General features: G+C 39.2%; 1 protein-coding gene across 1 annotated transcript in view; it reads right to left on the bottom strand.

The window, feature by feature from the left end:
* Positions 1-12,863, bottom strand: part of Creb5 (cAMP responsive element binding protein 5) — a 434,800-nt gene that overhangs the window by 329,169 nt on the left and 92,768 nt on the right. Inside the window, exon 4 of the mRNA XM_042685053.1 lies at positions 11,240-11,361. Within this exon, the coding sequence (XP_042540987.1) occupies positions 11,240-11,361 (122 nt within the window). The remainder of the gene's footprint in view (positions 1-11,239; positions 11,362-12,863) is intronic.

Genomic DNA, 12,863 nt, shown 5'->3' with positions numbered 1-12,863 from the left:
CTAATTGTTTTAGTGAGGTTCGTCCCAGCTAAATAATTCAATTGCATTAATTTTCAGCTACAGTAAGGCTGCTTGATGGGAAGGCAAGGCAAGGGCAGACCAAACAAGTGGCTCTGGGAGTCTAAACCTAAGCAGACAATGGTGCCAGCAATGCTTCAGATCCCTGCTGGTTTGGTCTATTTGCTGCTTTTTTCTTTGATCATTTTAAGTGCCCTCCATCCCTCCACTCTCTCTCTTTCCATATACATTTCATGCAGGGACAGTTAAAGTACCAAGATCTGACTGTTCAAGTACTCCTCTAGTATTAGTAAAACATGGCATGATGCTGTGTTAATAAGGCATCAATGATTTCTCTTTTATACCTCTGACACCCTACATGTACAACTTTTCACACTGACAATAAATGATAATACATGTGTGACACTCTAGCTTGAAGGGACTAGAAGTACTGATTGGACCTACAAAGTAGAGTAAAGGACTGTGGGAGAGCAAAGCTGATTCCTTCAGCGAGTGTGGCAAACTTGCTCCAGACAGAAACAGGAGCTTCAGATATGGCAGAGTCTCTATGGGAAAGACTGAGCATAGCTTCAACCCAATGAGTTGGAATCAGCAAGGATGTATTCGAATAGGCATCCGCAGCAAGGTTAGGGGCTTGTACTTAGGTCTCAGGTGGGGGCAGGAGGCACAGACAAAAGAATTTCCTGGGTGGAGTTCAGTGTGAAGCTGTGGGAGAGATTTGCTGCTGAGAAAATAAAAGTAGAATATGTCCACCTGTGTGGACATGCCTCCAAAAGACAAGAGACTTGGACAGGCCTGCTGCAAAGGCAGGAGAGAAGCCAGAACGAGCTGTATGTATGTATCCCTCACCTGTCTTTGCCTGTCTTCATAGTTGATTTCTTTGTATTTCAAACAGGGAAACTGTTATCAACATAATCACCTATAATGATTCTCAGTTAACTAAAGGGGCCCAAGTCAAATGCTATTAGTGACATGTACCAACTGTATTACATGGACCTGACTCTGCTTCACAAAGGTGTAACACTTTTATCTTTACCAGTCACCAGTGAACAGGAAATACTGGTATAAGCAAATGCTATTTCTTCTGAGATATTTCCAACAGAAATAGAGGTTGCCCAAATTAATGCCCAGGTTCCTTAGCAATCATCATGTTATATATTAAATAGGTTCCAAACCCTCTCCCAGTGTTTTGACTCTGGCATTTGAAGTTGAAAGAATAGTACCTTGGATAAGAATGTCTATCACAGATTAAGTGAAGTAAGCCAGGCCCAAAGAAACATAGGTCCCATGGTTTCCCTTATTTGCAATAACTAGTATATGTCTAAGACAAGCAGAAAAGGTCAAAAGCTATGTACCTATAACCATATAATACGATGTTAAGTGAAATGAACCCCAAGATAAGGACACAAGAGGGTTTTTTTTTCTTTCTTGCTATTGTTTTTAATGTACTTATAATGTACTGTGTGATTTTTTTTGTTTCTTTTGTATTTTCTTCCCCCATGGTATAACCCCTGTTTTCACTGTATTTCATGCCGGTGCCCTGCAGCTTGTATATACATTTTTCTAATTTGGGGAGGGGAAGGGAAATAACAAAATGCTGAAATAAGGATAGTGGTTGACTCATTGTAGCAATGAGATGTACAAGACACTATGTTGAAAATGAACTTTACAACTTGTGGGGGAGGGAGGGGTCAGGAAGGCAGGGAAGGAAGAAATGTTAGGGGGAAAACAAAGGAGGGGGTAACAATGCTCAATAGGAAATGTACTCATTGCCTTACTCATGTAACTGTCACCCCTCTGTTCAGTATCTTTACAGTAAAAAATATATATATTTAAATAAAAAATGAATGTCCATCACAGGTACAGAATCAGTGCAGAGTGCGGTCATTGCCTGCTGTGCATAGGTTCTCAAAAAGACCTCAGGGGAGACCTGCCTCTGTCTCACCAGAACAAATGCTATCATAAAAAAGTTAAAACTTTTGACAAATACTTTAAATAATTAGTACTGAGCTCAGACATTCCAGCAATTACTGCCCCCTATATCACTAGCTGAAGGCAGCACTTCAAACTGGAAAGCAGTATCAGAAGGGAAGTCCTGAATCTCAACAGGTAAAATGATTTTTTTTCTGTACTGTATGTTCATCTATTAAGGCCCAATTATCTAAGTACGTACATTCTCCAAGAGATAATAATCAACTACAGAGCATTTTTTTTCTCCTCCCAATATTGGTGTGTGTGTGAGAGAGAAAAATAGAGAGATAGAGACAGAGAAAATGGAAGTGTAAGAGTATACCAGCCCAGGGGCTTGAACTCAGAGCCTGGGGCTGGCCTTGAGTTTTTTTTTGCTCAAGGCCAGCACCCTACTACTTGAGTCACAGATCCACTTTCAGCTTTTTGGTGGTTCGTTGTAGATAAGAATCTCGTGGATTTTCCTCTCACAGCTGGCTTCAAACTACGATCCTGAGATCTCTGCTCCTAAAGTAGCCAAGATTACAGCCATCCACCACAGCACCCTCCACCCAGATACGTTCACCTCACCATCCATACCCAACACATTTGGTATTGTATTACAACACTGGATGTTCTGCTGCTTGGAAGACTTTCCATTAAAAACCAGCAACACAAAACCCTATGCGTGTTTTTATTGCCTGTTCCAGTTTAAAGTTAAGGCAGGACTTGAGATCACATCCTAATTCTTTCACGTATGGGGCAGTAGATACCAACTCTCACTAATCCCTGTCAGGATTATACTCCTTATATTCCTAACTCCCAGTGACCTAAAACACATGAAATGGTTTCTACTTTATCCACTGCTTTAGTCATTCCCCTGAGGAGGATGCAGAGATCAAGCCAAATTCTCTTTCCGCATCAAATTCCCCCTAAGATTAGGGCATCATTTTAACCTATGAGGAGGAAGTTGAAAGTGATTTACATTTGTAGTGTGCTGAAATGGGAGGACAAAAAGAATCCTTCCATTTTCCAGTCATAGCAATGAGGGGAACATAACTTGGCATCTTCAGTCTCATTGTCAATGGATGTTTCCTTTCAGTAAGGCTGATAAAAAAAAATTTAAAGATCAAAAAGCAATTTAAAGTCTCATCTACTAGGATTAAACCAACACAATGATTTTTCCAAACCTGGATAAAACCAAGTTTAGGTTTCAGATTATTCTTTTTCTCCAGACTTCTGGGGCAGGGAGGGATTGTTTTACGCGAATATCTTAGAAGCAATATGTTACCATAACCGGAAATATGCAGCTGTTGCAAGTTTGTTCAACTTAGTATCTTATTTTCTATCAGCACTCAATTCCAACCTTCCCTAGAGATCAGCCAGACCAACTAGTGACAGAGACAGAGGGAGAAAGAAAAAGGCCTCCTCATTGTTCCTTCTCTCATTAAGCAATGACAGCATCAGGTAACATGATTTGTAGGTACAGCACTAATTCAGATTAAATAGCCTACTTTCTAAGCTGGGACTGATTTGGCCATGCCCTGGTCTGTGACTCCTGTTTTGCTAGGATCCCAGATCTTAAGATTATAGCTTGTCTCTTATTCCCATGTGTTAAACAGTCAACAGTCTCTGGGGATAGAGCATGCTTTCATCATTTGGGTAGGAATTCTAGATCATGGAAATGTCCTAATTTGCTATTTCTGCATCAGCATAATGAGTCATGTTTAGGTCCGATGGGAAAATAACAACACTTAGCACTTATATGCCGTGCTTTTCATCTTCAGGGTCTTTAACCATGTTAGGCTGTAATGTTATATTTCTCTCAGCAAGACAAAGGAGTTCATTTCTAGTTCCTTGACACACACACACACACACACACACAAACACAAACACACAGAGGCACAACCACACAATTGCTATTATATAATGAACTTTCCTTTTGAATCATATATACATATTATATATCATACATATATATTAGTCAATACATATTCTTTTCTAAATCTTTAAAAGTAAAAGATCAGTTCACCCTTCTCTTTCATTCTTTATTTTTTATCTTAAAATATACTGTGTTTCTAAAATAGAAAAAAAAATAGCCCACCAATGTTATAGTGAGCATTCTTGGGCTGGGGTTCTTGGCTTCATCCTTTATGCTTCTTGTCTTCTGAATACTCTTTCAGGAAGACTGCCCAGATCCATGCTCAGACCTCTATCCTTAATCTTCATCTGCTTCTGGCCCAGGTGATTTTATCTGGTCTCAAGCATTAGAACACCAGCTTTATGCCATTAACAAGAAAATCTGCATCTCCAGACTGATTCTCCCCTGAATTCTAGAGCTTTATATCTCTCTGTCAACTCGATAGTTCCACTGAACAGATCTACAAGCAAACATCCCAAATCTCCCGCAAATCCATCATTCGTTTGCAGAAGCCAAAAGCCCCAATTAATCTTTGAGTTTCTCCTTCTTATTGCTCCCCAATATAATCCACCAGCCAATCTATTGTCCTTGTCTTCAAAATGTATCCAGAATCCAACTATCCCTTCTGCCTTTTCTTGTATATATATATTTTATTGTAAAAATACTGTACAGAGGAGTTACAGTTACATGAGTAGGTAATTAGTCCATTTCCTATTGGGCATTGTTACCTCTTCCTTTGTTTTTCCTCTACCATCCCTTCCCTCCCCACCTTCCCAACTCCCCGCCCCCTGACCAACACTGAAGTTGTAAAGTTCCTTTTCAATATAGTATCTTGCACATCTCGTTGTTACAAGGGGTCAATCTGCTCTTTATTTCAGCATCTGCTACCATCTTCTACCTAGACTCTTTCAATACTATTTTCTGACGTTGCCCTCGAGAATTTATTTTCAACTAAGCAGCCAGGGTGATCTTTCTAAAGCACGGTCAGATCCTATCATTCTTCAAATTGGAATGGTCCCATTTGCCCCCATCTCTTTCAGGCAATGGTTTTTAGATGGCTTACATGGCTCTCTTGAACTTGTCCTCTCACACTCAGTTCTGTAAAATCATCATACTCACTCCTCCAACAAACTGTGCGATTCCTCCAACCACACCACATCCTCCAGCCTAAGGCCTTTTGCATGTCTGTTCTGGAAAAATAGAGCATTTCTCTCCCCTAGGTAGGTACCTGGCTTATTTCTTTTAATCTCATCCATCCACAGAAAGCTAGAGGATAGCAGTGGCTTTTTATCTTTTTTTCCCCTTATACTGGATGTTGAAGTCAGGGCCTTGAGCTTACTAGGCAAATATTCTACAACCAGAGAGACAACAGCCCTTTTTGCTTTTAGATTTATTTTCAGGTAAGTTCTCTGTCTCTCTTTGTGTGTATCTCTCTCTGTGTCTGTCTGTCTGTCTGTCTGTCTGTCTGTCTGTCTCTCTCTCTCTCTCTCTCTCTTGTTAACCCACATTTGGCTTCAAACAGCGATCCTCTTCCTTTTTTTTTTTTTAAAGATATCCAGTTTAAGCTTACTGAGTTCCATATGAAAAAAAAGTTAAAATAATTGCATATATTAGTATATTAATTACTCAAAATACTTAAAATATCAGTTTAGGTCAAACAGATTTAAATTTTTTTCTTGTGAAAGTGATGTACAGAAGGGTTACACCATATAAGTCAGTGGCCTTCCCATAAAGCTGGAATGAAAGGTGTGAACCACCACACTTGGATTATTTTGTTAAGATGGAGTCTTGATGAATTTTTGTCTGAGCTGGCTCAAATCAAGATCCTTTTGAATGTTGCCTTCTGACTACCTGGAACTATGGGAATGAGCAACCAGAACTGGCTTTTATCATCTTTATTCAGTGATGTATTTATACCAATGCCTTGGACAATGTCTGGAATATAATCAACACTCAAAAATATTTCCTAAATGAAAACTGATGAAGAAAAGTGCCTTAAATGTTTTAGTATAAGGTCTAGACTAAGTTTGAAGCCATAGGCAAGCTAAGCTTTGTGATATCTGCAATGAGTTATACTATGATTTACTAAGGGAGAACTTTCTTTTATTTCTATGCATTTTTATTGTTATTACAAAGCTGATGTGCAGATAGGTTACAGTGATATGTCAGATGAAGAAACATTTCTTTTTTTCTTTCTGTTGTGGGGCTTGAACTCTGGGCCTAGGCACTGTTCCTGTGCTCTTCAGCTCAAGCAAGCCCTTTACCACCTGAGTCACAACACTACTTCTGGTTTTCTGGTGGTTAATTGGAGATAAGAGTCTCATAGACTTTCCTCCCAGGTTGGTTTTGAACCTCAATGCTCAGATCTCAGCCTCCTGAGTAGCTAAGATTACAGACCTGAGCCACCAGTGCCCATCTACATTTTTTTTGCCAGTCCTGGGCCCTGAAGTCAGGGTTTAGTCACTGTCCCTGAGCTTCTTTTGCTCAAGGCTAGCACTCTACCACTTGAGCCACAGTGCCACTTCCAGCTTTTTCTGGTTATGTGATACTGAGGAATCGAACCCAGGGCTTCATGCATGCTAGGCAAGCACTCTACCACTAAGCCACATTCCTAGCCCTACATTTCTTTTTTAACAATGCCACCCCTTCCCTCGCTTTCTCCCAGTTTTTCCCTCCCATCCCCACCAAGTTATATAGCTCATTTTCAACACAGTGTCCACTGCTGCATTTGTTCACCCTTTGTCCCACCATTTCTGTGCCCACCCTTGCCCTGCCAAAGTTAGATAAAAGCACAAACAAAACAAAGGGAAAAGAAAACAAAAACAGCAACCAAAGTCCTTCTTGTTTCCATTTCCTGAAGTTCATTTTGATAAATATTATTTCATATGATTAGAATTTTCTTATTGAGAGTTATGAGGCTATGAGCTTAAAGGCTAACTTACTAGCAAAGTAAAAACCAGTAACTGAGTATTTAAAATTGGAGGAAAAGATGTCTGAGATCAAGGAGCAGAGCAGGAAAATAAAGAGAGGAAGAGGGCAATGTAGTTATATAAAATTCAATTCATAAGCTACAATATTAAGAAAACTGAGACAAGAGTTGGGAAAGATGAGAAAGAATGGCGGAAGAGGTAACACTGATTAAGATTCGTTGCATTCATACACTACTTTGTTGAATGGCAATTCCTTTGTACAACCATATGAAGATGAAAAATAAAAAAGGAAAAGGAAAAACGTTAAGGAAATGATGTAATATAATATGCTACATAATATATATCATATATATTATATTATATATGTTATATTATATATAATATACTATATATTATATATTGTATGTACTATACATAATATAATATAATATGTTATTTTGATACATATGGCAACCTTTTGACATTAGATATGACTTGCTATAGCCTGTCATTCTATACATTGAAGTGCTTTCAGAAAAGAGTTATCAGGGCTTACAGGTGGCCTGTGTAGAACAGAACAGAATTGTCTCCAATGATCAGCCACATGGACAAAGCAAGGATTAATTCTGTCTCCTCTTTCACAAAATTGTGTGGGCTAAACAGCACCTAGAAATGAAAAGGTAGAGAATAGGGCCTGCCGAATCTTCCCAATGTTGTTGTATAAAAATACTTAGAAAGTTCATAACAAGCTACTGTTAACAAATCTTCCAGAAAAAGATATAATGTATCTTCCACTTTATGAAAATTTGCCGATGAACCAATGCAAGACTTTTATTAAAAGACTCAGAAACAAAAAAATCAGAAGAGTTAGAGGTAACAATTAAAAGGAAATAATCACCTTAATGTGAAACAAAAGGAAAGGAGAGGAGAACTTTCCAGGATAAAAGGTATACATTGTATAGGGACTTTACTTTCTTTCTCTTTCCCTCCCTCCCCCCTCCCTCCCTCCCTCTCTTCCTTCCTTCCTTCCTTCCTTCCTTCCTTCCTTGCTTCCTTCCTTCCTTCCCCCCTTCCTTCCTTCCTCCCTCCCTCCCTCCCTTCCTTCTTTCCCCCCTTCCTTCCTTCCTCCCTCCCTCCCTCCCTCCCTCCCTCCCTCCCTTCCTTCCTTCCTTCCTTCCTTTTCTTTCTTCCTTCTGTCCTTCCTTGTTTGTTCCAGTATGGGGCTCGAATTCAGGTCCTGGACATTCTTAAGCTTTATCACTCAAGGTTATGCCCTATTACTTGAGCCATGTTTACACTTTCAACCTTTTGCTGGTTAATTAGAGAAAAGAGTCAAGAGTCTCAGACTGTTCTGCTATGACTTTGAACTATGATCCTCCGATCTCAGCCTACTGAGTGACTAAGATTATAGGTATGAGCTATTGGCAACCGGCCTTTGTGTCTTTTTTTAATGCAGTAAAAAAAAATTAGAAGCTTGGGTGGCAATGCACCACAGAAATGGCAGATGGAGAATGCCTAGGAGGTGGGTTAAAGGATACTGTCAGATTGGGGAAAATTGCTTCTGTTCATCATCATCTTGCTCTGTGGCTTATGAAGAATTGCTAGGGAGGAAGCCACCAACACAAGGGACTGTGCTACTGGATGAGTCACTGTGCTCTAGGCCTTAAGAAGACATCCCCTCATGTAGCAATGGCTGGATTTGGCCCCTCTGGTTTAAGCAAGTCAGAGGAAGAGCAAGCCTCAGCTCACAGAGGATATGAGCTTGAGAATGAGACTGTGGTATCCTGAGGCCAGGTTACATCCCCAGGGGAGGCTAGCTGCAGGCACCCCCACCCACAGATTTGCCCTAAAATCATCTCATGACTATGAGTGCCATTTAAAATAGTGAGAGCATATGGTGATACAACTTCAAGAGTCCATGTTTTCAATGTGGCTTGGCTCATTATTTTAATTTTTTTTAATTTAATGATTGCACTTCTCAACCCACAAGGAATCTAAAGCAACTCGTGAAACACACATAACATGAAAATTGTTTGGAAAATAAAAGGAGCAGATAAATATAAACTAGAACTGAAAGTCTAACACATGAAGGAAGTAAAATATTGCTCAACATCGTATTCAAAAAAGCTTCTCAAAGTTAAGTGGTAAACTTGGATTTTTGTTAACCTAGCAGTCAAAGTGAAGAGAGAAACAGAACCAGTTACATGATTCTCATGGTCATGAGGAGAAAATATTTCAGATCCTCAAGGGAAGCAAGCCATTTCCTGGAATTCAGATTTGCAAGAATTCCTCACAGGGGCTTCATATAAGAAACCATGAATAATGAGATAGAGAAGATTTAAACCCACACTCCTACTACGGGCTTCCTGAAACTGTTCTTGGTAAAATGTCTTTAGGAAAATCAAGGGCATACACTCAAGACTATTCTATTAGAAATGAAGACAACGTGGACCACATACACATCTACGTCAGTTTAAGAAACCAAATTGGTTTCAGGAAATGAATGAACTTGATCCTTCATTCATCTACATATGCAAATCTACCCAGAGAATTAAATTTATCTCTCAACAAGAGTAAAATTTCTAGATAAAACATCCTGCCCTTTTGCCTATTTTCATGGATTTTTAAGTCTATTCTCATTCAAATGAAATATAGAATTGCATCTTTTATTTTTATTAAGCTAATTTTTAAGTGCTCAAAACTTCCTTATTAGTCTGCCAAAGATTGATTGCTATCTATACAAGTGTTTCTTTACAAGGGGAAAAGGCACTACACATCATTTTTCAGGGTGAGAAGGAAGGTCATATATAAATGAGAAATTATTCACAAATAAATAAAGTAAGTTGACTTAGATTTTGAACGTCTGTTGTAAGGGTCCTCTACCTTTTGCAATTTTTTTTACCCTAAAGCAACAGAGATTGAATATGACAGAAGCCTCAGACTATCAGCATGTGAGAATGTGACAAGAAAAATCTGGCAGTCGAGGATTACTGTAATTTCATGTAGATAAAGACTCAAAGACTTTGAAACACTTGGGGAAATAGCAGATCCTTTTAAAATTTTTTCTCCGGATGGAACAGCTGGAGCTTCCGAATCCATTCCTACATAGCTCGACCTTCTTTTCAATCATCTTTTACATTTGAAGTTTCCGTTCATGGACTGTATCTAATTTGTTTAGCACACTGTGGGCATTCAGGCAAAGGAGAAGAAAGATAATAAAAAGCATCTTTGCCCCAATTAGTTTGAGCCCCATCTCCTTTCTTCAATTCCGTAAACTAATGTTAAAATTCCAATCCAACATGCTGACAAAAAAAAAAAATCCTGAATATATTCTCAAGCATTTCACAAAGCAAATTTCTTACATTTATAAGAATAAATGATCCTCCCTAGTAGCTAATTCATTTGTCTTACCAACAACAGATGTTCAACAATCTTCCCAGGTAATATGAACAGGTGAACAGGAAGTAATTATGTGTCTGGCAGAGAACAGCCCGGAAAGATTATGGAAAACAGACACTTAAAACCTGAGTCAGAATCAGAGGAAAGCCCCTCTCCTACTCAATGATACTTGCCTGTTCCCTCACCTCTGACTCTTGTCTCCTGTACCCCCCACTCCGGTAAGGCTTACTGCTAAATAGTTAGCAAAGGTAAACAACTGGTTGGGAATAGAAATAATCAATGAACTTTTCTGACACAGCTTTAAGAATCAGATAACTTTTTGAGGGACGAGCTAGGATTTCATGCTTCAAATACTATTTCCACCATGACTTATCCAAGCGTTGGGTGCTATTACAATCAGGGAATCATCATTTTCTAGAAAACACTAGGTGAACATTCACAAATAGATAAAATATTATTTCAGTCAGCATGGTGTTGCACACCTATAATCCCAGCACTCAAGAGGTGGAGAGAGGAGGATCTTGAATTCTAGGTCTGCCTAGAATAGTGAGAGCAAACAAACAAACAAAAATACCCTATAGAATAAAGTAAAATTAGAAGGGCTAGCATGTACATTCCCCCAACTCAGAAAAAAAAGTACAGGCAATAAATAACAGCTGCCGTTGTTGAATAACAGCTGCCATTTTTGAGTTTTTAACTCCCATTTTCTGCCTGGGAAGCAGGAAAATCTCTCCCTCCCCCCACCCTCCATGGCTCTTAAGCCATCTAGTCAGAGCCCACCTTTTCGCTTAATGGTGTATTTTCTTTCTCACTATTAAACTAGTCACCTTGCCACTTTAAAAAAAAATGGTGGAGAGCTAAGAATGTTGCTCAGTGGTAGAGGGTTTGCCTAACATGTACACTGCTCTGGGTTCGATTGCCAGCATCACAAAATTAACTAATTAATTCAATGAAATACTCAAGGCAATCTTCCATGCCACACCATGTGTGGAAGTTTTCAGTGTTCAGGAGACACTGGTTCAAATGTCCTTCTGCACAAACCTACCCGCTTGCTGCTTTCCTCTTCCTGAGCTTTCCTGAACTCATGCTGGAAGGAACAGTCCAGTTCACTGAAGAGGCCCACCTCCTCGCAGTTCTTCAGGAATCTCGTTGGGGTCGGAGTCTGATCTGAAAACAGAGGCCCAGGGATCAAAATGCCACTCTAAAGCCAGTGGGAAGCATACTCTAACTCCATTCATACCCCCCTCTCCCCTTAGCAGCATGTCTACAAGCCCCCCACACCACATTCCCCCAGCCTTTATATAAAATGACCACGTACAAGAAATCGATTCCCAAGCAGGCAAATCATGGAAAGCACCAAGTACGGGAGGATTTTCCACCACTCCCTCTAGCCAACTGCAGGAACTATTGCCCTCCATTTGTCTAGAGGCCATCATTTCAACACACACTGCAATGTATGGAAGAGCATTCTTGTTTTATTGGGTGGAGGGGTTATCTTTTACTAGAAAAGAAACTGATTTAGATAAAAATCAGACCAAAAAGAAATCTTCTGTGCCAACGTTTGGCCTGACTTCAGGGGGCTGGGAGGAATAAAACACCTTAACAATTTGGACAGCAAGCAAAAAGAAACAAATATATTAAGTCGCTTTTCTTAATGGAGAAAGAAAAAAAATCAGCAATTCTATCTCATTCTGAGAATCCTAGGATGATGTGTTCCAAGTCAAACACATTCAGCTTCCATCCTTTAAAAATATCATTATTAATTTTATTTTCCTTTGCCATTGCCAAAAGAATGTTCTGAGAATACTCTTTAAAAGGAAAAGCATTTCTTTCATACTCTGGGCTTTCTAGAGTGCTTACTACTTTGAAAATAGGAGGATGCCAAGCCCTGATTTATGGCATACCATTGATGCAGGATTAGAAGTTGATAAAATATTTTCACACACAAGTCTCTGAAATCTAATCTCACAAGACTCTAGAAGGCAAACCCCTTTTCAATTGTTATGGACAGTCATCTTCTTTGGCAAAGGTATTATCAAGTTAACATGAATAACACTGGGTAAATTGTCTTTTCAAGCAGAAGACAGAAGAAAAAGAAAAGACCATGGAGAGAAAACTAGCCACTATGTTATTTCATACTATTTATTCATTTTATTTGTTTATTTATTAACCTATTAATTTTCAAATGAGGAAATTTAAGGCCCAGTGAGATTTAAGGTCTTATTCCAAGGTCTCCCACATAGGATTATAAGCAAAGAATCAGTGCTCTTCCCAAGGGAGGCATAGATTACCCCCACCCATATCTGTACATACACTATGGGCTCTTTATGGTATTTGGCCTGCTGGAGCTCTGCTCAGTACTCTGATCTCTTTCTGCACAGCTCTCTAAGCTATCATCCCATACATGAGTAAAATGAATTTTCCAGTCTTACAAACCATCAATTTCTGTATTACAAGAAGTTTGAATTTGGTTTACTTTTCTAAGTTATGCAACAATGTTATTTCAGAATTAAGTCAGTAAATATCCACTAAGATTCAAAAACATTTTAATATCTGTGAAGCATAAATTGGCTGGATAACTCAATCAGTATGAGAGGCAATGTACCGCCATTCCCAACGGGAAAGGGACATTAAGCATCAAATGGCTGGCTTGGGTTCTAGGGCAGCAA

Source organism: Dipodomys spectabilis, unplaced genomic scaffold (assembly GCF_019054845.1).
Source record: "Dipodomys spectabilis isolate Male_0828 unplaced genomic scaffold, ASM1905484v1 ptg000092l, whole genome shotgun sequence".
Taxonomy (NCBI): Eukaryota; Metazoa; Chordata; class Mammalia; order Rodentia; family Heteromyidae; genus Dipodomys; species Dipodomys spectabilis.
The sequence above is the reverse complement of the archived record's forward strand: the minus strand, read 5'-3'. Positions and strand labels throughout refer to the sequence as shown.